At 41.7% G+C, this 25,000-nt stretch overlaps 4 protein-coding genes, 2 non-coding genes and 5 pseudogenes across 6 annotated transcripts in view; all 11 read left to right on the top strand.

Annotated features, from left to right (window-relative positions):
• LOC137971692 (hatching enzyme 1.2-like) overlaps window positions 1-8,544 on the top strand; it is a 16,388-nt gene extending 7,844 nt beyond the window's left edge. The window contains exons 5-10 of the mRNA XM_068818471.1: window positions 1,198-1,286; window positions 1,915-1,998; window positions 2,521-2,663; window positions 2,978-3,047; window positions 8,075-8,230; window positions 8,384-8,544. Coding sequence (XP_068674572.1) covers window positions 1,198-1,286; window positions 1,915-1,998; window positions 2,521-2,663; window positions 2,978-3,047; window positions 8,075-8,230; window positions 8,384-8,544 — 703 coding nt within the window. The remainder of the gene's footprint in view (window positions 1-1,197; window positions 1,287-1,914; window positions 1,999-2,520; window positions 2,664-2,977; window positions 3,048-8,074; window positions 8,231-8,383) is intronic.
• Window positions 8,545-14,386: 5,842 nt separating this feature from the next.
• Window positions 14,387-15,355, top strand: LOC137971693 (uncharacterized). The gene has a single exon (XM_068818472.1). The coding sequence runs from the start codon at window positions 14,387-14,389 to the stop codon at window positions 15,353-15,355; it is 969 nt and encodes a 322-aa protein (XP_068674573.1).
• A 10-nt stretch (window positions 15,356-15,365) lies between these two features.
• Window positions 15,366-17,508, top strand: LOC137971695 (uncharacterized). The gene is made up of 3 exons (XM_068818473.1): window positions 15,366-16,305; window positions 16,454-16,812; window positions 17,065-17,508. Exons 1-3 carry the CDS (start codon window positions 15,366-15,368, stop codon window positions 17,506-17,508), a joined length of 1,743 nt encoding a protein of 580 aa, XP_068674574.1.
• A 78-nt stretch (window positions 17,509-17,586) lies between these two features.
• Window positions 17,587-19,081, top strand: LOC137971696 (uncharacterized). The gene is made up of 2 exons (XM_068818474.1): window positions 17,587-18,001; window positions 18,336-19,081. Exons 1-2 carry the CDS (start codon window positions 17,587-17,589, stop codon window positions 19,079-19,081), a joined length of 1,161 nt encoding a protein of 386 aa, XP_068674575.1.
• A 1,775-nt stretch (window positions 19,082-20,856) lies between these two features.
• Window positions 20,857-20,975, top strand: LOC137972201 (5S ribosomal RNA). The gene has a single exon (XR_011117046.1). It is a non-coding gene; the product is annotated as a 5S ribosomal RNA (ribosomal RNA).
• Window positions 20,976-21,301: 326 nt separating this feature from the next.
• LOC137972220 (5S ribosomal RNA) lies at window positions 21,302-21,420 on the top strand (annotated as a pseudogene).
• A 322-nt stretch (window positions 21,421-21,742) lies between these two features.
• LOC137972221 (5S ribosomal RNA) lies at window positions 21,743-21,861 on the top strand (annotated as a pseudogene).
• Window positions 21,862-22,185: 324 nt separating this feature from the next.
• LOC137972222 (5S ribosomal RNA) lies at window positions 22,186-22,304 on the top strand (annotated as a pseudogene).
• Window positions 22,305-22,628: 324 nt separating this feature from the next.
• On the top strand, window positions 22,629-22,747 carry LOC137972227 (5S ribosomal RNA; annotated as a pseudogene).
• Window positions 22,748-23,070: 323 nt separating this feature from the next.
• LOC137972224 (5S ribosomal RNA) lies at window positions 23,071-23,189 on the top strand (annotated as a pseudogene).
• A 322-nt stretch (window positions 23,190-23,511) lies between these two features.
• LOC137972212 (5S ribosomal RNA) lies at window positions 23,512-23,630 on the top strand. Its single transcript, XR_011117057.1, has one exon. It is a non-coding gene; the product is annotated as a 5S ribosomal RNA (ribosomal RNA).
• Window positions 23,631-25,000: the final 1,370 nt, after the last annotated feature.

Raw genomic sequence — 25,000 nt, forward strand, 5'->3', positions numbered from 1 at the left:
TCAGCATTGCACACTGATTTTAATGACCATTATGAACAACAAGATTTCCTAACATTATAAGCCTACGCTTTATTCCTCCCTCCCTCCTCCTGCCCCAATAAAACACCAACAAGACCTCCCCGAAAATAAGCCCGAGAAATGTCTTAAACAGATGTGAATTCAAGGGTTCCATTTCGAACCGTTCACACCCATTGCAACCATCAATTTGATTTTATCATTGTTCACATTATCATCGTCATCGTCATCATCACCTTTTCTTTTTATAGGACGGGGTCCAAACCGAGGACCTTATGCACTTTTTGCTGGGTATCAGTTTGTAAACTGTACCCTTAAAGGTAACTGTACTGTTGCCTGGCGGTGTACTTCAAAAAGCCTCTTTTGACAATCACAGATGCTTCGATTACCATTGGGATTGTTACCTTAGTTACGCGCCCCATTTTTGACATTCCAACCTCATAGTCTCTCTATTTAGATAGTCTTCACATGCTTTGATCTAGGTGCTTTTCTGGCCAAGTTTCCTGCAGCTTCCGATCTGTTTGAATGAGCATATCCCACGGGATAGTAACCTCTGCATTCTCTTGAACAGTCTCAAGTTGTGTCATTTCTCAACAACATCGATGTTGAAGTGTCGGTTGCATACCTTCCAGTCTGGTAACTATGTAACGTCTTTGAATAGAGTCAGTTTTAGCCTGTTGTGAACAGCGAGCCACAATGTCACTGATACGTTTCTCCTGAGCATAGATCTTGGATTGGGAGAGGGGGGGGGGGGGGGGGTTCTTTTTCTAATCAAACGATGGTGGTACAATGTGGTGACAAAGCTTTGGTCTTCTGGTGAATCAATGTTTAAAGCTTGCGTTTCTTGCTTTGAGTTCCCCACTTCTGAACCATTGCTTTGTCTCACGTCTCTGTCTGCCTGCGGCTTTTACGCTTTTGGAATACACTCAATAAATGGGCTTTTTCCTAATCTCCCAGAAACTTATCCAGGACTTGACGGTTCAGTTGTACTTTCTCAGTTTGAAATTGACCGCAGCATTCTGGATGGAATAATTACTTCCTCATCTCCTTCATGTCATGTTCTCCGACATGACGGAGGAGTAGATCTCATACCAGGGTGGTTATTCATCTCAAGCTGAAAAATTCACCTTGCTAAGAAAAGCCAACCCACACCTACGGTACTTTCAAATTAATTTGTTCCAGTTGCTGGTCCTGGATTGGTCGACAAGGAGGAAAACAGGATATCAGCATAGGGAGAGGTTGTTCCTTGGGCACTGTGGTTCACGAAATTGGTAAGAGGAAGGCGTAGATTCTTTAATATTAGACTTTGTCGTTTGGCATATAACTTCGTTTGAACGCCCGCGATTCTATACGGAATTCCTATAACAACACTCAAAGCCGGCATGACAATCGTTTATTTGGCAAGCGCAAAGCAGGACTCATCGGGATCGAGGAGCGAGATATGAGCGTGGAGCGCGATACCAGAGTGAGAGAAAAACAAATTACGTTCTAAGTCTCTATGAAACTTGAAATTATTTTCCTCTTAAATAAGGGAAATACATTACCACAACAGGTTGATGGTTGGATTCTCAGGCTAAATTAACCCCTGTAATACAGACTGCAACACTCGACGTTAGTCCCAGTGATACATGTGTTGTGTAGATGTACATGTGTTATGGAAGTAAATGAATCTCGGTTCTCCATCCTCATTACTGAGTGAAGTAGCGAAGGAGACTTAAAGTTAAAACGAAAAGTTTTATAGCTAGTGTTGCACTGCGAGGAACTGATCAAACAGATTTAGACTTTTGATTGGTTCTTTTTTCTTAATCAGTCAGATTGACGTTATTTTCTTTTAGTTTTTGCTTGGTGTCATAATGTCATCTCGATATTAAATAATGCGTGAATTTTTTTCTATACTAGCTCACGCTCTTGGATTCTGGCATGAACAGTCCCGTCCTGATAGAGATCGTTACGTCGTCATAAACTGGGCGAACATAATGACAGGTAGGTGAACTTGGACCACGTCTGTAATAATATGTAGCTGCAATTTGTTTTCAGTAACTTGGAGCACGTCTGTAATTAGCTGCAATTTGTTTCATATTGGTTTGCATTGATCATCCTACATTGATAGCTAGTGACACCGTGTACAGTCTGTAATTACTGGCTGGGGCGGTTTCACTTTCTCCGCAATTCAGAAAACGCCTCTCCCCGTTCTTCGTAATTTTTACAAATTGCATCAATAGCTATCTATGTAAGGGACAGAGTCATCTCCTAGATGAATATTTCTCTTGAAAATAGCTCTTACAAATACTTTCCAGTCAACGAAAACCTCACTAAAGGTTTTCCCTGATTAAAAGGTAACCGACCCTTCAAAAACGTGCCCAAGAAAGGAAGAAGTTACTTTTTAGTGAAGCATACCAGCTATACCCGAATGCCCGAAAAAGGTTGGATGTAAATCTCACGTGTTCAGAACCACTTTACTCATCAATTCTAACTTCCATTTTTAATTTTATTATTTCAAACAAGGAAAAGAACATAACTTTAAGAATTACAAAACTTCACGCATCAACTCCCTTGGTGTCCCTTATGACTATGGCAGTGTTATGCATTACGGTGCTTATTACTTCAGTAAGAATGGCAAACGGACTATCGTGGCGAAAAGGGCTGGGGTAGGTACTTTTCATCTGTTAATAAAGAAAACTAGTCAATGAAAATGTTAACGAACACCCACCAAAAGGCAAGTACAGAAAGCAACCAAATGCAGAATCTTACTTGTGAGCTACATTCTCTTCTTATGAGCCAGCTAGGTTGGGTGAAAATGTTCGGAAAAATGATGATAAAGATGAAGGTCTTGCTGTAAACAACAACATACGGTTTTAAAATTTCCTACTCTAATGTTCAGTGTATTTCATGCAAGTCTTGCTGCCAAAAAGGCTTTTAATCTGAACAAAATGAAGTAACGTTCTATTATCCTTTCAACAAGGTGACTATCGGTCAAAGGAATGGTCCCAGTGGACTTGACTGCAAGCAAATGAACCTGCTGTACAAGTGCAGTGAGTGATTGTTTTGTTTTCTGTTTTGTTCCACTCGAAAGCAGAAACAGGTAAAGTGACATTAATAACAAACTGAAAGCTCTTATTGGCAAGCAACGGTGGATGCAGACCTGCCTGCTTTGTGTCATGCCAAGTTTAAAAAGATCAGAAAATGCGCTAATACGTATGGCTTGCCCATACGGCTTACTGTAATCACAGGCAGTCCAAGCTCCCGCTGTGTGATGATCGTCTTGTGTGATGGCAGTCATGGCAAAATTACAAGAGTTTGTATGGGAATATTTATGATCGGTATGAGAAAGTAAAATTACTGTCAAATTGTTAGTAACAAGAGGCTCTAATTATAAGTAGCCTATACTCATGCGCTGCCAGTTATTTGTACTTTTGTTGACAGTTTAATAATAATAATAATAATAATAATAATAATAATAATAATAATAATAATAATAATAATAATAACTTTATTGTACACCACAAAAAAAGGTATATAGGTGTTACAAGAATCTATTTGCTCTTTATCGTGTGAGTTCATTGACCTATACTTTTCATCTTTATTTGAAAGAGTCTATTTTTTTTCGATGGGTCCATAGACCTGTACTTTTCAAAACAATTTGAAGGAAGTTCTTAATTTTTCTCTGGGTCCATTGGGCTGTAAATTTTTCTCCTCTTTCTTCCAGTTTGCTGCAATTTCTGAAGTATTTTATTTGCTTCCTTTCTATATTTGATAATTCACATAAACATCTAAGAAATGCAACCTCATAGTTTGTTTCAAAACAATTACCGGTAAATTTACTTTGAGTAATAGAACAAAATAGATCAATAACAGAATCTACATTTGAAAATACTTTTGTTACATTTTTTGGTTCAGAACCATCGTATACAAAAACGTGGTAACTCATCTTTTGCTTTGCAAACCACTGGAAAACACAACTAATGCAGTAGCTAGAAATTCACATCAAAAAGCCTGTGCTGTTTTCCTTATTATCCAAAATGGCAGTTTTAAGCTGTTGTTTACTGGGAACCACATTACAAGATAAATTTCCCTGACATCTTGCCCTGTGAATAACTTTTACATGGCCAGCAGCTTACGCCTAATTTCTTTAGAAAATCAGAAATAAAAACATATTTTGCTGGGGTAACATTTCTGATAAATTGCTCTTCCATTCTCAATGATACTATCAACTGTTTGAGAGGTACAATAGTTACAAGACTTTTGAGGTGGAAAAACAAATAGAATAAAATGACACAGCAGAACATTCTTTGCAAGAACAAAGATAAACATCATTTAAGTGCTCCTAGGGTCTAAAATTTTGGTTTCGAACATATAATGAATGAACAATGCTTCCACTGTTGCTTTACATTTTAATAATGTTAACACATTTTAATCTCATAAGTAACAGATGCTTGTGCACATATATTCTGAAAATGTTGTACCAAATTCATTAATGAATCTATTTCAATTGAAGTACATGTTGCAAATGGGTCCCATACCTAATAAATCTCTGCCATGAGAGTAAAAAATTTTACACCTCCCATTAGGCAGACAGTATATTGCTACTGTGTAAAGTTCAAGTGTTAAAATATATGCATGATAATTATCCATGAGCAAAGAATCAAAGGCAGCTAACATTGATATAACATAACGGAAGTCTGAAATTATAGGAGGTGCACTATTTAGCAAACCACTATAACTATCACTGTATGTCAACTGATAATTAATGTAGCTTACGTTATAACCATAATAGGCAAATCTGTCAAAAATAGGAGTCCCTGTTTGCATGATTGTGACAAAGCTGAATACATATTAATCCCAATGTTTATAATTTGAACCAAGTCAGCTGAAGAGGTTATTGGATTCCTGAAATTTTAAACAAGTGCCGACAGAGACATTGCCACACGTTGTGTGCCTGCATTTGCTGTACCAAATACTTCAACATTACCTTGACTGTATGGTGCGGCAATAGTTTTAGTTGGATCAACAATTCCTGGACCTGGGTTGTTTGTACGTCATTTGCGAGTCGAATTAACTCAGGAATGTAAAAGCGATACAAATAGATCTTTCTAAAGCCACAGATTATAATTTGTTACATTTCATAAATATGACCAAACTTTCCAATACTGGCAAATAAGTGGCCTCAAAGTAAAACAAAATTAAGACAGAAAACCAGAATTTCCCTTTGAAGCATCCTCTAAATTTCTTTGCCACCAAATAAACAGAATGCATATCAACGACTAGTCTGTATTGTTGAAAGAATTCCCCATTTTGACTTCGTCGCATGCCCATACTGACAATAACAGTAGTTCTAAGAACAGTTCAGATTGCTAAAAGTCGGATCAGCTTTTCTCAGGTATTCTCAGTTTCGCTCAAAGCTGCTCTAAGGTTCTCAAAGATCACTAGGAGAGTTGATGGAGAAAATGTTGAATGACCTTTATGTCGATCCCCGCTCTCGTGCAAAGTGTTTATTTGTAAAACAAATTAGAAAAAATATATATATATAATTTTGGCTCCACAATCGAAAAAGATTTATTCTAACAGCTCGATCCGTACGACCCGGGCCGTACGACCGTGACTACAATCACAAAGTTTGAACAGTAAAGATGCGATGATTCGGGCGCAACCATGCACATCCAAGAGAAACTGACACATCTTAAGGGCTAGACTTTCAAAAGTCCTTCGTCTCGTGTAGATTCGCGTCCGAAAAATCACGCTTCGCTCGCCAAAACATTTTCTCCCGGGATTCTCGTGAGGCGGAATTGTGGCAAGTCTACTTAAAACATGAGAGGGATGGTTGATTTCTTCAAACACACACTGTTTATTTTGTCATGCAAAATGGACTGATATTCCAAGCATACATACATTTTAAGACTCTAATACTTCTTTTCAAATCTTTCTATTAATTTTTCTGACTCAACAATACATTTTTCAGCAGCTATTAATTGTTTTAAATAATCCCCTATCCCCCGCCCCGCGTTACGTTACAGTCATGTAAATGTAAGCAAGCATAAATTTCCATGCACTAATGTCACACGGAAAACAAGAAACGGAGGGCATTTTATACCTCATGCGCTTACTGCGCATGAGTAAAAATACCTGACCTTACTTCCACGCTGTATCGCTTGACGTCTGTTCGCTTACCTTGCTGTTTGGAGGCCTTCGCAGCGAATTATCTCTTTCTAGGTTTTCCACTCCTAAGAGAAGGACGAGGCATCACACTGGAAAAACGAATGCCTGATCCGAAAAGAAAAAAATCCTAGCTCAATATGGTTGGGCGGCCACAAATCCAACTCGGAATCCAAGCACACATGTTCATATCAATTAACTAGCAACTCAATCCTTCTCCAAAAACCGACGCCAAGCGGCCGTTTGCAATAATTACAGCTCACAAGATTGTAGAGAGTCGCGTAGACGTTACCCACGACACACGACCGTTAAAAACTGCCTTGGTAACCCTCGTTTTCAAACTGAGCTAGCCTCGCCGGGGATCACACTGTGACTTTTTGTTTTCGAACTACGGACCTAAAACCTCGAAAGGTTTCCCTCGATCGCCCAATAGAATGCGGGATTTTCGCGAAAGCAGAGGATTTTCTGCTTTTCAGATCAGGCGTTCGTTTTTCCAGTGCGATGCTTCTTCCTTCTCTTAGGAGTGGAAAACCTAGAAAGAGATAATTCACTGTGAAGGCCTCTAGACAGCAAAGTAAGCGAACAGACATCAAACAATACAGCGTGGAAGTAAGGTTAGGTATTTTTATTAATAGTTTGACAGTAATTTTACTGTAAATATTCCCATACAAACTCTTGTAATTTTGCCATGACTGCCATCACACAAGACGATCATCACACAGCGGGAACTTGGACCGCCTGTGCTGTAATTTGCGAATGGAAACCAAACGAAACAATTCAAAACGTATTTAAAAAACCAAAGAAATCAATACACACCACTGGTATGGCAGAGTTGTGTCAATAAACTCGTAAATCGGACCTATGACGACTGTTAGGCGTCCTTTTAGCTTTCCTGGATTTTCTACAAATGAACGTCGGTAATTTTTTTCTTTCACTTAGAAATGAAAAGAAAATGTTTCTTTTTGCATCCACACTTTTTTTCTGTTGAGTAACACTTAGTCACGTCCAAAATTAAAAATGCGGCACTAAAACATTTGGAGACTCAGCCAAGAGCGTAATCGTTCGAAACCACAACATCGCCACTGTTTCCCGGTTCTTTGCATTTTTACCCAAACATCAGTCTATCCGGCTTATAAATAATTCCCAGCTAGGCGTCCTCTCCGACACCGTGACAGAGCTGGAGATGCCATCTGTTCACGATAAAGTAATTAAAGGTGACCTAACCCTCTTAAGCTCTTCTTTTTTATGTTAGCTCCAATCCTTAAAAGTTCTGTGGGTAAACTCGTAAAGAGTTTACCCACAGAACTTTAAAATTTTTTGGTTTCGCAGACTACAGTAAGCCAATACGTACTGAACAGCAACACTATGCTTCCGCTGAACTCGTGTTCGCCACGGTGTCGTTTTCCTTTTTCTAAATATTTTAGCGAATTTGATAGGTTGTCGACAATTTTTATTTTTTTAAATTTAATTTAATATTTTGTTTAACAGACTAGTGAGCAGCACACAGCAACTGTAGATCTTGTTAACATTTTTATTTCTCCTACGGGTTTCGTCTGAAGATACAGACTTCGTCAGGGAGTTTAAACAAGATAGTGTTGGAACTTATTTTATAGCTAATGGTTATAGTACAAATCACGGTCCAACAAGGGTGCGAACTGCAAAAAACCACAAAAACATAACGTACAGGATATGATTAAAATCCTTTGTAACGTCCAGAACGTGCAATGTTAAATTTTGGGGCTCACAGATTTAACGTTAAAAAAATTATTTTACGGTCCTCTGAACAATTTGCAGAGAGTTTTGAACTTTGAGGATCAAAGCAAGGCAGTGAAGTTTCCTAGTTACAACATAAAAAGCGCAACACGGCAAGCCGAAATTACAACGTAAGTTATTGCTTTTTCTCTCCCAGCGACTACTGGTTGCACACCAACGACAACATCAAATAAGTGTTGTGCCATTCCCTTTGAATACCGTGGAAGGTGGTATTTTTCTTGTACTTCGACAAATCACCACAGAGATTGGTGTTCCCTGGATCGTGTGTACAAAGGCCGCTGGGAAAACTGTGGTAAGCTTATCATGATTATTTTACGGTCCTCTGAACAATTTGCAAAGAGTTTTGAACTTTAAGGGTTAAAGCAAGGCAGTGAAGTTTCCAAGTTACAACATAAAAAGCACAACACGACAAGGTGAAATTAAGTTATTGCTTTTTCTCTCCCAGAGACTACTTGTTGCCAACGAAAGACAACATCAAAACAGTGTTGTGCCATTCCCTTTAAATACCGTGGAACGTGGTATTATTCTTGTACTACAGCCAATCACCACAGAGCTTGGTGCTCCCTGGACCCTGTGTACAAAGGCAGCTGGGAAAATTGCCAGTAGTCCTAATTATGCTTCTGTAAAAGTGCAAATGACTTATTAAATCAGTCATAAATCATTTGATTGTCTTATTTATGCGTTCATAACCTCAGTAATTCCAAAGCTGTCCGAAAAAACCCGACATCTGAAATCCACGAACTGTCCAATTTGCCGTTTCGGCAATGCTGGTGCCTTCTTCAGGGTAGCCTTAAGAGGGCAGCATCGCCGAGATGTCGGTTAAGACTCTTAAATTAACAGCGTCAGTCTTACAAGTTTCAAATTTACATTTGGTAAAATATTACCCGAGAAACGCAAATGTCAAGATTTGAAGGAGGGCTGAAACTGGCGCAATTTGTAAACTTATTAAGAACACTTTAACATTCGGAGGTCGAAAACCCGACTGTGATACATCGTTAGAGGCAGAAGGACGAAAGTAAATGACATGGACTAAATCTCTGACTAACACGTTTAGCGATATGCCACAGTACTCATTTGGGCATCGGGAACTTAAAGTTTTCTTAAAAATTGTGCCAGATTTAGCCCTCCATCAAATCTTCACCCCAATGTTTCTCAGGTAATATTTTATCAAACTGGACAGTACTTAATGAGTTTTTGAAATATGCCAGTTTTGGTACTCTGTCAAGTCTTTAAAAACGTTTCACGCAAAAAGTTGTATTGAATTGGACTTTGAGTCAGTCAGAGATTTCAGCCCATTTCATTTTACTTTCTTCTTGCCCGTCGTCCTGAGTCTGGCGATGTAACACAGTCACGTTTTCCACCAAGGAATCTTAAAGCATCTTAACAAGTTTTCAAATGGTGCCAGTTTAAGCCCTCCTTCAACTCTTCACCTCTGCGTTTCTTGTGTAATATTAGGGACTTTACGGTTCACGACACGGTCGTCAACGAGAACGCCACGAAACAGCAATATCATTGGTTAAAAGAGGAAACGTAATCGTGCTGAACGTGTGGCACGCATTTTAGCACAAATTCGTGCGGTACTCTGTACAACAACTACGTGAAATCACCAAACTTCAGGTTTTGACGGTAACGCGAGCATTCAAATGTGAATCTTTCATTGTCTATTTTTACTCCCAAACCGCTCGTGCCAATTTATTTTTAGGACACTTCACCCACATTGTACGACGCGAACGAGATGGCCTAACGGCGAGAAACTTACGATAGTGCAAAGTTATATTTTGAGGTGACGTTTTCGTCAACGTCGCCGTCGTAGATCGTAAAGTCCCTATTTTACCGAACTGGACAGTGCATGAATTGGAGATTCTCGGTCAAGACATTTTTCCTTCTTCTCGTACAACTTCCCGGTATAGCGATGTGCCACTCCCGCCATTTCGGTTACGGAATCCGAAACTATCCTTAATGGGTTTCTGAAAGACGCCAGTTTAATCTTCACTTTTGTAATTCGATAGCGTAATTCTTTCGAATTGGACAGTGCATGGGTTAAAACTCCTTTCTCATGTCTATTTCTCTTTTTTGTGCCTAATTGCGCCTTTACCGATGTGCCACAGCCGCTTTGTGGGACTTGGAATCCTAAACTATGCATAGATGCAAGTTTTGTTCCTCTGTCACATCTTAAAAAGTGGTTTTCACGCAAAACATTCTATTGAATTCGACTTGGCGTCAGTCAGAGATTGAAGCCCATATTATTTCACTTTCTCTCTTGCGCGTCTTCCTGAGTCTGGCAATGTGCCACAGTCGTGTTTTCCGCCTCGGAATCTTAAAGTATTCCTAATAAGTTTTAAAATACTGCTAGTTTTAGCCCTCCTACAAATCTTTACATCTGCTTTTCTCGGGTAGTATTCTACCAAACTAGACAGTGCGGGGATGGGAGATTCTCGCCCAATTCATTTTTCTTTCTTTTCAATCAACTTCCCGGGTCTAGAGATGTGTCACTCTCCCCATGTGGCTTTCGCATTCCGAAGCTATCCTCAATGAGTTTCTAAAAAGTGCCAGTTTAAGCCTTCCGTATAATTTTCACACTTGTACTTCGAGAGTGTAATTCTCTCGATGGAATTGGACAGTGCATGGCTTAAAACTTCTTTCTGATGTCATTTTTCCATTTTTTTTTTGTACATAATCGCGCCTTTACCGATGTGCCACAGCCACGTTTTGGGACTTGGAATCCTAAACTATGCTCAATGGGTTTTTGAAACAAGTTTCAGCACTCTGTCATATCTCTAAAAGCGTTTTTCACGCGAAAAATTCTATTGAATTTGACTTTGCGTAAGTCAGAGATTCAAGCCTATATTATTTTACTTTCTCTCTTGCGCGTCTTCCTGAGTTGGTGCATAATCGCGCCTTTACCGATGTGCCACAGTCGCGTTTTGGGCCTTGGAATCCTAAACTATGCTTAACGAGTTTTGGAAATATGCAAGTTGTGGCCCTCAGTCACAACTTTAAAAGTGTTTTTCACGCGAAAAAGCGGGCAAGTTGAACTGAGCCAATAACCGTTTCCTCTGTGATGGTTCTTTGACACGAAATATTCCCAAGCGGTCTCCCGTCGAAGTACTAGTCTCGCTCTACAGGATGTTGAAAGGAATTTTTTAATGGGAAACATAACCCTCTGCATTTTCACTAATGCCATTTCCGGTGTAAGGTCAAAGAACCATCACAGAGGAAACAGTTATTGGCTCAGTCATGGCGGAAAGAGGCCGGGTGGTGAAAAGAGCGGGTCCTAGCGAAAAGGTGTGATGAAGTAGACTGGGGTCTACTAAAAACCTTTTCAAAATGACGGCAAGTGTTGAGGTCGGCGACTTACTCGAAGAATTGGAAGAATTGTTTTTACAGGACATCACATACGACTTTTTTGATTTGAACGAGGGAAAAAAAATTTCACATGTTCCAGACACATAGCTGAAGTTAATGTAACAAACAGTTCCCTCCGTTTCTGATTGGTTCTCTCCTATGATCTATGGTCTTTAGGTAAATCCAAGTGTTTTGATTGGTGCTTTCTTGTTCAGGACTTTGCCATGCAAGCCGTTTCCATGGAAAAGGTTATAAGCCATGATTTTTTTTACATTTTGTTTATATTCTGTTGACAAAGCAAAGGAACTCATTTAGTAAAAGGTGAGTATTTTTACGACTCATGCTGTGTTTTGAAGGAGCCAATTGCAAAAGGCAAGTCAAAATACAAGTAACAACTTGGAAATATTAGGCTCTTACTAAACGAGCTGGAGGGCCATAATGGGGAATATTGGTTGAACATTGTGCAACTAAAGATGATCAAGGTGCAATATTCCTCAGTATGGTTTGGGAAAGCTTGGTTAGAAAGTAGTTTATCATATGGTACTCGGGCCATGGTTGTTTCTTGAATTTTTTGCTTTTCAAAAACAATAATTATTACACAGCTTATGACCACTTCCAAAGAAATGGTCGGCATAGCAAAATCCCAACCAAGAAAGAACCAATCATAATGCTTGCATTTACCTCAAACCTACCTTACCGCAGGAGGAAAAGCTGACAGAGCAAGCAACCCCACCCTTAGCTCAAGGTCTAGATCTGCCACTGATTACTACAATATTTTCTGTAGTTGAATGATAATTGAGCTAATTATGTGCCTTACTGTGAGTACAATAGTTGTGCAAAGTTTAATTATGTCTTTAGAAATCAGTTATGTTCAGAGATATTATTGGCACAGGATTTGGGTAAGGTGTTTTTTAGTGTCATTATTGAGAACTTACTGAACACAGGCAGACCAGAGTGCACCTCAGGTCTAAATGACATACCTTCATAGCTTATTAGCTTATTAACACCTATTACCATTAATTAACTGAAAATGAAAGTCCTGCCTTCACTGTGTGACATTGCAAATCTTCTAATTTGCATAATCTAAAGAAAAAAATTTAAACTGGAAATAAGAACCAAGATATTACAAACTCATAAATGCTATCGCCCTCATTTTTTGAATGACCTTTACAAAAGAGTGATAAATGCATTTTTGGATTATAGGCTCTATAACTCAATAAGACTGGAATTTTGCAGAGTGATTAAGCATTTGAACAAAAAACCCTCTGAGGGGAGTGTGAATGTATGGCAAAAACCTCTGTTGAGGCTATTCCTCAACAATAGTTTCCCTATTTATTAGTCCATGCCAATCCTAACGATGTACCGGCATGCGGCGGGAGCTGATATTTGTTTTGTGAACCTGACCGTGATTTTGCTTGACTAACTTCCAACTGCGAATCGATTTGTGCTTACTGTAGTGACAGTGTTCTCATCAAATGGTGAGTAAAAACTCGCTTCCCGTCAGTTGTTTCATTCAGAGTGTAATTCTTGTCGCTTGTTATACCAAATGAGAACAAACATTTGCAAGTGCTGTGAAAATTGGGTGCGTCAATAAATCGACTGTTGTGTTCAAGACAGCTTCGAGCGTGTACTTATTTCCCGAACACCAGTTTTTGTAAAACCCATTTGGATTTCATTACCAGTGCTTTTTGGTGGGACTTGTGGTTGTCTCCGTGGTGAAAAATTGTGTGGAAACTAACTTGATTCATCGGTCGCCGATCAAAGCTGAAATACCGCTTCGCATTGCGTCATGACTCAGGAAGGAATACTTTACGAACGATTGGAAAAACTGGAAAGGTCTCGCAGGGGACATTTGTCGACAATGACAAGATTGTGGAATGAAATAGACGAAAATCTGAACGACTTCAGCAACGTTGTGAAGGTACGAGCTGAACAATCCCAACTAAATAAGGCGTGGGAACAGTACTGTGTTTGTTGTGGTAAATACGCTGATTTGCTTGATGATTCGTGTGAGAAATGCCAAAGAGTTTTGAGCGACCGTGCCGTTCAATACTCAAGAATACAAACTTACAATAGTAAAATTGAACAGTTTGCCATTAGTGCTGCTTCCTTTTACAATGTTCAGGTGTCTGAAGATGTGAAGGTATTAAAGAAAATCTCCCCAACCAATTCCGTTCATTCCTTTTCAAGTCAAACATCAAAATTAAGTATATCAAGTTCTAAAGCTCAAAGGGCTAAGATCCAAGCAGTGAAAGCAGTATTAATCCAGCAGCAAGCTGAAGAAAGTAGTAGAAGGGCAGTTGAACTTGAGGTGAAAAGGGTTGAGATGGAGATAAAGCGCACTGAAATGGAATTACAACATAGATTAGAATTAACCAAATTAGAAGCCGAAAGCGAGGTCGCTGCTGCAAAGAATCAAGCGGAATTAGCCAAGTTAGAAGCATTTCTAGCAGAACAGCAGGTCTCTGATTTACCCAGTTGCGAGAAAGGTGCTAAGTGGCCCCACAAGCATGACATGAACTTTTAGGGCATCGAAATCCAACCCCTGGAAGTGCCAAGTGTTACTTTACCATTCGTGACTACTACTAGTAGCAATCTTCATATGGGTCCAAGGGGAAACCCTCCTTTGACATCTACGCCTACTACAGAAAATCCCCTGACAACAAGCTCTACTCCTCCCATTGCCAAAATCCGCTTCAGACATCCAAGGAGTTAACTGAGCTAGCTCTAAATGTACAGTCAGAAAAGGTTCCAAGTCCTAATATACCTAAGCTGCAACAGTTGAACCCTCTCGCTGTGTCAACCACAACCCTCGATCCAGTACCGCAGCCAGCCACTTCCACTCGCCCAGCCCCTTCAAGTGTCATGGGATCTGTGAGCAATGAAAGCCGTGTTGCTATTACGTCCTCAATGGAGAGGATGAGTGTATCACATGACCTCCCACCTGTGCAAGTTCATAAATTTGATGGTTCCTCTGAGCGGTATCCAGCCTTTCGGCAAAGATTCAAACAACTGGTGGAAACAAGACCACTTGATGATTCAGTTAAAATGACTCGTCTGTTACAGTTTTTAGAGGGACCAGCCCTACTTGCAGTGCAAAGATATGAGCCAATGCCAGGTGGTCTGTCAAAAGGCTCTTAAAACGTTAGAGGATCGATTTGGGCAGCCATTCCAAGTAGTGAGGGCATGTATTGAATCCCTTACCAAGGGGCCTGCTATGCAAGCCAGTGACAACGACAGTTTACAACGCTATGCTGATACAGCCCAAGTTACCTACGATACCCTAGAGTCCATTGGATACCTTAGTGAAATGAACGCAGGTAATCTTGAGAAAGTCATTACACGGTTACCCAGGTGGATGCAGGCCAACTTTGCTGAGCATCTGAAGAGTCTTGAGCGTAAAGGACAACTGATGCTAAGTTTCGGGGATGTTGTGGATTTCCTCAAGGAAAGAGCTTATGTCTTGAGCCATCCCTTCTTTAGTGTTGGGTTGAACGAAGCTGCGCCTACCAGAGTCAAGCCTACGGAGAGAAAGTCAGTGACCACAAAGGCATCCACTTATGTGACCATGACAGCAAAGCAGGAATCCTGCGTAATGTGCCATGAGCCCCATCGGCTGTACCACTGTGAGGCGTTTAGAGCCAAGTCCCCTCGAGAGAGAGCTGAGTTTATGAAGAAAGGAAAGACTTGCTTTAACTGTATTAACTCGACAGAACATACAGCTAGGAATTGCGGATCTCTTAATCGATGCCGGGTGCAGGGCTGCGGCAAGACCCATCACACGTTACTGCATTTCACTGACACTCGCGGAAGTGCAAATCAAAGAGCCCTCTCTCAGCATCGAGAGGTTGTCAACCAGAACTTGGTGCCAGAACAAGGCACCACGTCAACTTGCTCCACGTCAGCGTCAGTTGGCCCCTGTGAGGTGTTGCTGCAAGTCATTCCACTCAAGGTGATGAGCAGTGCTGGCTGTCAAATTACAACTAATGGTCTAATAGACGCGGGCTCCGACATCACGATGATTGACCCGTCCCTTGTGGAGTTATTATTACATAAAGGGATCGCCCAGTAAACTTTCACTGATGACATTGCACAGTGTTGATGCTGAAGAAGTAGGAATGAAAGTAGATTTCAAGATTGGTTCGGTTGATAGCCAGAATGAAAACGTGATTGACGTGAAATCAGCTTGGGCGATCAAGGACTTAACAATTCCTCTAAAGCATACCAGAGTCATAAGGTCAGTGGCGCAGTGGCCAGATTTACACCATGTGTGTTTTCCGGATGTGGAGAGAAAGAAGATTTCTGTGTTGATTGGTACCAACCTCCAAGAAGTTTTCATACCACTTGAGGTTCGAAGAGGCATACGTAATGAGCCAGTTGCTATTAAGTCGTGTATTGGATGGAGCATTCTTGGTGGTTCGCCAATTGTGCAAGCCTCTGGTTGTGTTCAAATTAATCTTATCAGTGGACAAGATGTTTCTTTAAATTACAAGTTGGAAGAGTTTTGGAAAGGTGAGTCGTATGGCACTACCAAGAATGTAACTAAGCCCATGTCGGTAGAAGATCAACGAGCACTAAAGCGGATCAGTGACTCAGTCTGCAAACGAGACGGCCATTACCAGATGGATCTCTTGTGGAAGGATGATAACCATTTGCTACCCTACAACCGAGTACTCGCTGAAACAAGATTGCAGCATTTACAGAAACGCTTCGGTCGTGATCAGGTGTTAGAACTGAAGTACAGAGCTGTGATTGAAGACTGCGTAGCCAAGGGTTATGCAAGAAAACTCACCAAGGATGAAGTAGGCAGCATCAGCGACACCACTTGGTACCTTCCCCACCACCCAGTAACGAATCAAAACAAGCCTGGCAAAGTGAGAGTGGTATTTGACGCAGCCGCAAGATTTGGTGGTACGTCTTTGAATGAGCAACTTGTGCGAGGGCCCACTCTGACAAATGACTTAACAGGCGTGTTAGTCCGGTTTCGAGAAGACGAGATTGCCTTTTCTGCAGACATCGAGAGTATTTTTTACCAGACGTATGTGACTCCACGTGACACGGACTCCCTGAGATTCTTGTGGTGGCCTGGAAGTGTAGACAATCCACGCGAGGATTACAAGATGTTGGTCCACATCACCCTATTGTGCAAATAAAGCTTTGAACCTGACAGCACAAGACAATGAAGAGACCTATTCCCCTGAAGTCATCAAGGCAGTTCATAGAAACTTCTATGTTGATGATGTGTTAAAATCGGTTCCGACGCCTGAACAAGCCGTTCACCTCGCATCAGACCTAGTCAAGTTATTGAAGGAAGGTGGCTTTCGTCTCACAAAGTTTGCGAGTAACAGTCGTGAAGTGTTACAATCAATTCCATCCGAGTTGAGAGCAAGTCCCAATCTGGACCTAGATCTGGACCAGTTACCAACGGAACGAGCATTGTGTGTGTACTGGGATGCGCAATCCGATACTTTCAAGTTCAAAACCATAGCAATGTGTAAGCCGTCTACCAAGCGGGGAGTACTTTCAACGGTGAGCTCTCTGTTTGATCCATTGGGGTTCCTCTCTCCCTTCGTGTTCTCAGCCAAGATCCTGTTGCAAGAACTCTGGAGAAAGAAGCTCCCATGGGACCAAGAAATCCCAGAACCGTACCTCACGCAGTGGCGAAGGTGGCTTGAACAGTAACCGCACGTCATCACAATCGAGATTCCAAGGTGCTACAAGACCCACACCCTTGGCACACTGGTGACGGTTCAACTACACACCTTTGCTGATGCCTCCCAGCATGGCTATGCTGCTGTGTCCTACTTAAGATTTGTTGATGAGCGTGAAGTGACCCATTGTTCCTTTGTTATGGGGAAAACCCGAAATGCACCCATAAGGGAGTGGGCAATCCCTCGGCTTGAGCTACAGGCCGCAGTGTTGGCAGCAAGTATGAGCCAGACAATCCTGAGGGAACTTGACTTCCAAGTCCATGAAACGTACTTCTGCTCTGACTCCATGACATCCTTACAATACATCAAGAATGATACGCGTCGATTTCAAACCTTTGTCGCGAATCGTGTGTCTGAGATTCACGAAACAACCTCTCCTGAACAGTGGCATCACATTCACGGTGTTATGAATCCAGCTGATGAAGGCTCAGGTGGTGTCAGTGCTGAGTATTTCCAATCAGATTGTCGGTGGTGGACAGGCCCGGAATTCCTCTGGCAACCAGAACATACATGACCATCAGTGTCTGTGAGAGAACTACAAGATGACGACAAGGAACTTCCAAAGTCCTCAAACGTCCTGTTAAGCGCAAACATGTCGCAAGTTGATCTCCTTTTGCAGCGTCTTTCATCCTGGCCCCATTTATTGCGAATGATGTCTTGGGTGCTGCACTTTATCAAGCGGTTTCGGAGGGAAACCCATAACGCCGTACCTGTAATGACCCCGACTCTTTCGGAATTACAATCGGCAAGCAGAGAAGTTGTGCTCGTTGTCCAGCGAGAATGCTTTCATGAAGAGTATGTGGCTCTTAAAGGGGGTGGAAAAGTAAAGAGTAATAGCAAGCTAGCCAATCTAAGCCCAATCTTGGTTAATGATGTCATTCGTGTTGGCGGAAGAATTCATCGTGCACCCATTGCATTTGAAGCGGCTCACCCTGTGGTCCTTCCGAAGAGTCACCCGGTGTCCACGTTGATAGTTCGTTACTACCATCATATTCTGGGACATTCTGGTTGAGAGCATGTGTTGTCTGCGGTACGTCAGTGTTATTGGATATTGAGAGCTAGATCGCTGGTTCGCCAGGTGTTAAATAAGTGTGTGAGTTGCCGTAAGCGTAACGCGCCTGCTATGCAGCAAGTGATGGCAGATCTTCCAGCGGAGAGATTGGTACCCTATCAGCCACCATTTACGTACACGGGTTTAGATTTTTTTTGGACCCTTCCATGTGAAACTCGGGCGAAGCCTTGTGAAGGTGTATGGATGTATTCTCGTCTGTTTCAATAGCAGAGCGATCAATCTTGAGGATGTTGGTTCGTTTATTCAAGCATTACGCCGATTCATTTCAGTGCGTGGGAGTCCTAAGAAAATATGGTCGGACAATGGGACGAATTTTACGGGTGCTGAGAAGGAACTTAGTCGTTCAATTCAAGATTTGGATGATGGTACAATCAGGAGAGAACTGCACAGATATGAGACAGATTGGTACAGGTGCGCTGTTCCCGAGTGGCATTTTCAAGCTCCGACAGCAAGTCACATGTCGGGCGTCTGGGAGAGGCTCATTAGAAAAGTGAGGAAGGCTATCAAAGATGTTCTTGGTGACCGAGGTGCTTTTTCTGGGCGGGAAACCTTGCGTACCGTCTTCGCTGAAGTTATGTCTATTTTAAACAGCCGTCCTATGTGTCCCGCCAGCGATGATCCCAACGATATGGAGGCTCTTACCCCCAATCATCTCCTTTTACAGCGACGAAACCTGGTCGTACCTCCCGGTGTCTTCACCAAAGAAGAGCTGTACACGCGCAAACAGTGGAGGTACGTGCAGTTTCTCGCTGATTGTTTTTGGTCTCGATGGCTTCGGGAGTATGTGCCTACTTTGCAGCATCGCCATAAGTGGCTCCTGAAGAAGAGGAATCTAGTTAACGACCTCGTTCTTATTGTGGATAACAGTGTACCACGATGCCTCTGGATGTTGGGTCGTGTAACCAAGGTGTTTCCTGGCCAAGACGCATTTGTACGAACCGCAAAAGTCATGACAAAGAACTCAGTGCTTGTCCGTCCCGTGACAAAATTGTGCCTCTTTGAAGAAGCACCGTGAACTCTTGAACAATGAGAACTCTGAACCTTTAATGTAGAGAATGTCTAGCTTTCCGTTTTGTGCAGCCCCGCCCCCCGGAATGTTGAGGCTATTCCTCAACAATAGTTTCCCCATTTATTAGTCCATGCCAATCCTAACGATGTACCGGCATGCGGCGGGAGCTGATATTTGTTTTGTGAACCTGATCGTGATTTTGCTTGACAAACTTCCAACTGCAAATCAATTTGTGCTTACTGTAGTGACAGTGTTCTCATCAAATGGTGAGTAAAAACTCGCTTCCCGTCAGTTGTTTAATTCAGAATGTAATTCGCGGTTTATTTGTAGGTTTTTACGGCGTCTTCTTGTCGCTTGTTATACCAGATGAGAACAAACAATTACAAGTGCTGTGAAAAATGGGTGTGTCAATAAATCGAATGTTAAGTTCAAGATAGCTTCGTGCGTGTACTTATTTCCCGAACAACCTCTACTTCGTGCACGAAATACAGATGACATAAAATAATGGAAACAAGCGACAAGAAACGATATCGCGCCAAAATATAAAATATTATACAGTGGTTAAACAATAATTATGTTACCATTTGTGTCTGGTGCCCCAAGAAGGAGCCATATTAAATTAAACATAAACTGTCCAACTTAAATCAAGATCAGTATGTTGATCTCTTCTTGGAAGATGCTCATTTGATTGAGCAAGATGGAAACATAATTTCCTGTAGCTCATTTACATTGGTCTGCTTATTCTTGATAAGCCTTGATGATCGAGGCAGTGTGGTCCAGTGGTTAGGGCGTTGGGTTTGCATGCGGCTGCTCCGGGTTCAAATCCCGTTCTAACCTCTGGCTTGGATTTGTTTCCGGTTGTCCCTGATTCAACTCCACCACGCTTTGTAAATAGCCAACTGGTTGCCTCCCGCCAGTTGGGGTTCTTAATAATGTTTCTGTTAAGTTTGAATTGTTACTTTCACCTTGTTAACAGTAGAGTGCCTGTAAACTAGCTTGATAGCTAAGTGTACTTCCACTATAAAGAAAGCCTTTCCATTTCCTTTTCATATATCGAAAGCAGCAAAACCATTCACATGATAACTGTAAGTGAAGGCTGTCAAATTTCGTGAACCTCCACACATTTGTCGCTGGGAGTGAAGAAAAGACTCAATATCCTGATGAAAGTTCTTAGGAATTACATATAAGTTTCCATATTCAGCTTTGAACTCATCTGTGTTGATATAAGCCACCACTCACCGGTGGCTCAGTTGGTTGAGCATCATGGTGTCACACGGGAGGTCGCGGGTTCGAACCCCGACCGGATCAACACTCGGGATCTTAAAATAACTGAGGAGAAAATGCTGCCTTTGTAATTTCATCTGCAAATGAGTTAGACTTTCAAGTCTTCTTAGACAAGGACTATAAACCGTAGGCCCAGTCTCTCTTTTTTGGGAATATCTCGTGTTGTAGACTTCTATTTGACTCTACATTTTGTCGTTATATGACTTGTTTTACTTTGGTTTTCTGTGGGCATTGAGCTAATTAGCACGCGCGCTTGTAAAACTTGTCGTCACAATTCAAGCTTTAGAAAATGACATTCCATGGAATCGAATCGGGGAAAAGCTTTGTTTACTCGAGTCCCGGATGTTGAAAGGAATTTTTGAACGGGAAACATTAACTCTCTGCATTTTACCAATGCCATTGCCGGTGAAGGGTTAAAGAACCATCACAGAGGAAACAGTTATTTGCTCAGTTCAACTTGCCCGCTCAAAACACACAACAAGAACGGACTTTCTTCCGTCTACGACCATACCACAGGCAAAAAACCGGGTCTCGTCCGATCCCCGTAGTCAAATCCTGTAGGGCGAGAGTAGTACTTCGACGGGAGACCGCTTGGGAATATCTCGTGTTGTAGACTTCTATTTGACTCTACATTTTGTCGTTATATGACTTGTTTTACTTTGGTTTTCTGTGGGCATTGAGCTAATTAGCACGCGCGCTTGTAAAACTTGTCGTCACAATTCAAGCTTTAGAAAATGACATTCCATGGAATCGAATCGGGGAAAAGCTTTGTTTACTCGAGTCCCGGATGTTGAAAGGAATTTTTGAACGGGAAACATTAACTCTCTGCATTTTACCAATGCCATTGCCGGTGAAGGGTTAAAGAACCATCACAGAGGAAACAGTTATTTGCTCAGTTCAACTTGCCCGCTCAAAACACATAACAAGAACGGGCTTTCTTCCGTCTACGAGCATACCATAGGCAAAAAACAGGGTCTCGTCCGATCCCCGCAGTCAAATCCTGTAGGGCGAGAGTAGTACTTCGACGGGAGACCGCTTGGGAATATCTCGTGTTGTAGACTTCTATTTGACTACATTTTGTCGTTATGACTTGTTTTACTTTGGTTTTCTGTGGGCATTGAGCTAATTAGCACGCGCGCTTGTAAAACTTGTCGTCACAATTCAAGCTTTAGAAAATGACATTCCATGGAATCGAATCGGGGAAAAGCTTTGTTTACTCGAGTCCCGGATGTTGAAAGGAATTTTTGAACGGGAAACATTAACTCTCTGCATTTTACCAATGCCATTGCCGGTGAAGGGTTAAAGAACCATCACAGAGGAAACAGTTATTTGCTCAGTTCAACTTGCCCGCTCAAAACACACAACAAGAACGGGCTTTCTTCCGTCTACGAGCATACCATAGGCAAAAAACAGGGTCTCGTCCGATCCCCGTAGTCAAATCCTGTAGGGCGAGAGTAGTACTTCGACGGGAGACCGCTTGGGAATATCTCGTGTTGTAGACTTCTATTTGACTCTACATTTTGTCGTTATGACTTGTTTTACTTTGGTTTTCTGTGGGCATTGAGCTAATCAGCACGCGCGCTTGTAAAACTTGTCGTCACAATTCAAGCTTTAGAAAATGACATTCGATGGAATTTAATCGGGGAAAAGCTTTGTTTACTCGAGTCCCGGATGTTGAAAGGAATTTTTGAACGGGAAACATTAACTCTCTGCATTTTACCAATGCCATTGCCGGTGAAGGGTTAAAGAACCATCACAGAGGAAACAGTTATTTGCTCAGTTCAACTTGCCCGCTCAAAACACACAACAAGAACGGGCTTTCTTCCGTCTACGAGCATACCATAGGCAAAAAACAGGGTCTCGTCCGATCCCCGTAGTCAAATCCTGTAGGGCGAGAGTAGTACTTCGACGGGAGACCGCTTGGGAATATCTCGTGTTGTAGACTTCTATTTGACTCTACATTTTGTCGTTATGACTTGTTTTACTTTGGTTTTCTGTGGGCATTGAGCTAATTAGCACGCGAGCTTGTAAAACTTGTCGTCACAATTCAAGCTTTAGAAAATGACATTCCATGGAATCGAATCGGGGAAAAGCTTTGTTTACTGGAGTCCCGGATGTTGAAAGGAATTTTTGAACGGGAAACATTAACTCTCTGCATTTTACCAATGCCATTGCCGGTGAAGGGTTAAAGAACCATCACAGAGGAAACAGTTATTTGCTCAGTTCAACTTGCCCGCTTAAAACACACAACAAGAACGGGCTTTCTTCCGTCTACGACCATACCACAAGCAAAAAACCGGATCTTGTCCGATCCCCGTAGTCAAATCCTGTAGGGCGAGAGTAGTAATTCGACGGGAGACCGCTTGGGAATATTTCTTGTTGTAGACTTCTATTTGACTCTACATTTTTTCGTTATGACTTGTTTTACTTTGGTTTTCTGTGGGCATTGAGCTAATTGGCACGCGCGCTTGTAAAACTTGTCGTCACAATTCAAGCTTTAGAAAATGACATTCCATTGAATCGAATGGAGGAAAAGCTTTGTTTACTCGAGTTTTGGATGTTAAAATAAATTTTTGAACGGGAAACAGTAACTCTCTGCATTTTACCAATGCCATGGCCGGTGAAGGGTTAAGAACCATCACAGAGGAAACAGTTATTTGCTCAGTTCAACTTGCCCGCTCAAAACACACAAGAAAAACGGGCTTTCTTCCGTCTACGAGCATACCATAGGCAAAAAACCGGGTCTCGTCCGATCCCCGTAGTCAAATCCTGTAGGGCGAGAGTAGTACTTCGACGGGAGACCGCTTGGGAATATCTCCTGTTGTGGACTTCTATTTGACTCTACATTTTGTCGTTATGACTTGTTTTACTTTGGTTTTCTGTGGGCATTGAGCTAATTAGCAAGCGCTTGTAAAACTTGTCGTCACAATTCAAGCTTTAGAAAATGACATTCCATGGAATCGAATCGGGGAAAAGCTTTGTTTACTCGAGTCCCGGATGTTGAAAGGAATTTTTGAACGGGAAACATTAACTCTCTGCATTTTACCAATGCCATGGCCGGTGAAGGGTTAAAGAACCATCACAGAGGAAACAGTTATTTGCTCAGTTCAACTTGCCCGCTCAAAACACACAACAAGAACGGGCTTTCTTCCGTCTACGACCATACCACAGGCAAAAAACCGGGTCTCGTCCGATCTCCGTAGTCAAATCCTGTAGGGCGAGAGTAGTACTTTGACGGGAGACCGCTTGGGAATATCTCGTGTTGTAGACTTCTATTTGACTCTACATTTTGTCGTTATATGACTTGTTTTACTTTGGTTTTCTGTGGGCATTGAGCTAATTAGCACGCGCGCTTGTAAAACTTGTCGTCAGAATTCAAGCTTTAGAAAATGACATTCCATGGAATCGAATCGGGGAAAAGCTTTGTTTACTCGAGTCCCGGATGTTGAAAGGAGTTTTTTAACCGGAAAACATTAACTCTCTGCATTTTACCAATGCCATTGCCGATGAAGGGTTAAAGAACCATGAACCGTGAACATGGCATGATACGCTTGACGGGCTGCTCTTGCCTTAGCCTTAAATTTCTACTATTTTCTGGCGTTTTGGAAATTTTTATTTTGTTTCTTTTAAGTTCAAGTTTCTTTATGGCTTTGGTTTATTCAAGATCTTTTTAAAAGCTAAAGCAACTTTTACATTTCAAGCTAAATGTCATCCCAGCTTGTGGCGCTGCTTGACTGAACATGGTATTGCCAAAATGAAACCAACAAGAAGAGGATGCCGCGCAGGTCAACACAAGCATAGAAAGCTGTCTAAACGCTTCTCTTCTGCATTAAATCAAGTTGTTTCTGGTACATCAAATTCGCTAAACTCATCGTTAGCCTTCAACAGAATTCTTGAAGATGTGGATAATTTGCATAATACTTCTGAACAGACATTAAATATTCAAATTGACACCTTGAGGCATATTGACGAGAAGGCATTTTTGGACACCACGCAAGATCCCGCGCGACTTGCGGGCGTCACCCGAAGAATCTCGCGGGACGATACAATTGCTAGTATCCCACTGTTGCCTGTGTCTGCAACTCGATGTTTGGCAAAGGACGGGTTTCGTGGCCGAAATCACTTGGTTAAAGTCGCAAGATCTGCAATAGCTAGACCAGTGCCGTCGAATATTAATAAGCTGATCAGATTTGGGAATGTGAATGCGAGATCCTTACGAAACAAGACTGAAGTCTTTATTGATCATGTCATAGGAGAGAGCATCGATGTTTGTGTTGTAACCGAGACGTGGCTCAAAGATAATGATTCAGTTACGCTGGCTGCTCTTACTCCAACTGGGTTTTCTTTTCGTAATGTTAATAGACATTCGGGCAGCTTGGGTGGGGGTACTGGTGTCATTTTTCGCGACAGCTTTAAAGTTTGTGGCATTGATGGGACACATAGGGAATCGTTTGAGGCATCTGAATGGAATTTTACCGCTCATGGGAAGACGATCAAGTTCGTAGTTGTCTATCGACCACCATACTCTGAGGCGCACCCGGTCACGCCCAGTGCATTTTTCCGCGAATTTGCTCTCTATTTGGAAAATGTGGTTCTTTGTCCGGAAATTCTAGTCATCGCTGGTGACTTTAACTTCCATAT

The sequence above is a fragment of the Montipora foliosa genome, chromosome 9, assembly GCF_036669935.1.
Source record: "Montipora foliosa isolate CH-2021 chromosome 9, ASM3666993v2, whole genome shotgun sequence".
Lineage (NCBI taxonomy): Eukaryota > Metazoa > Cnidaria > Anthozoa > Scleractinia > Acroporidae > Montipora > Montipora foliosa.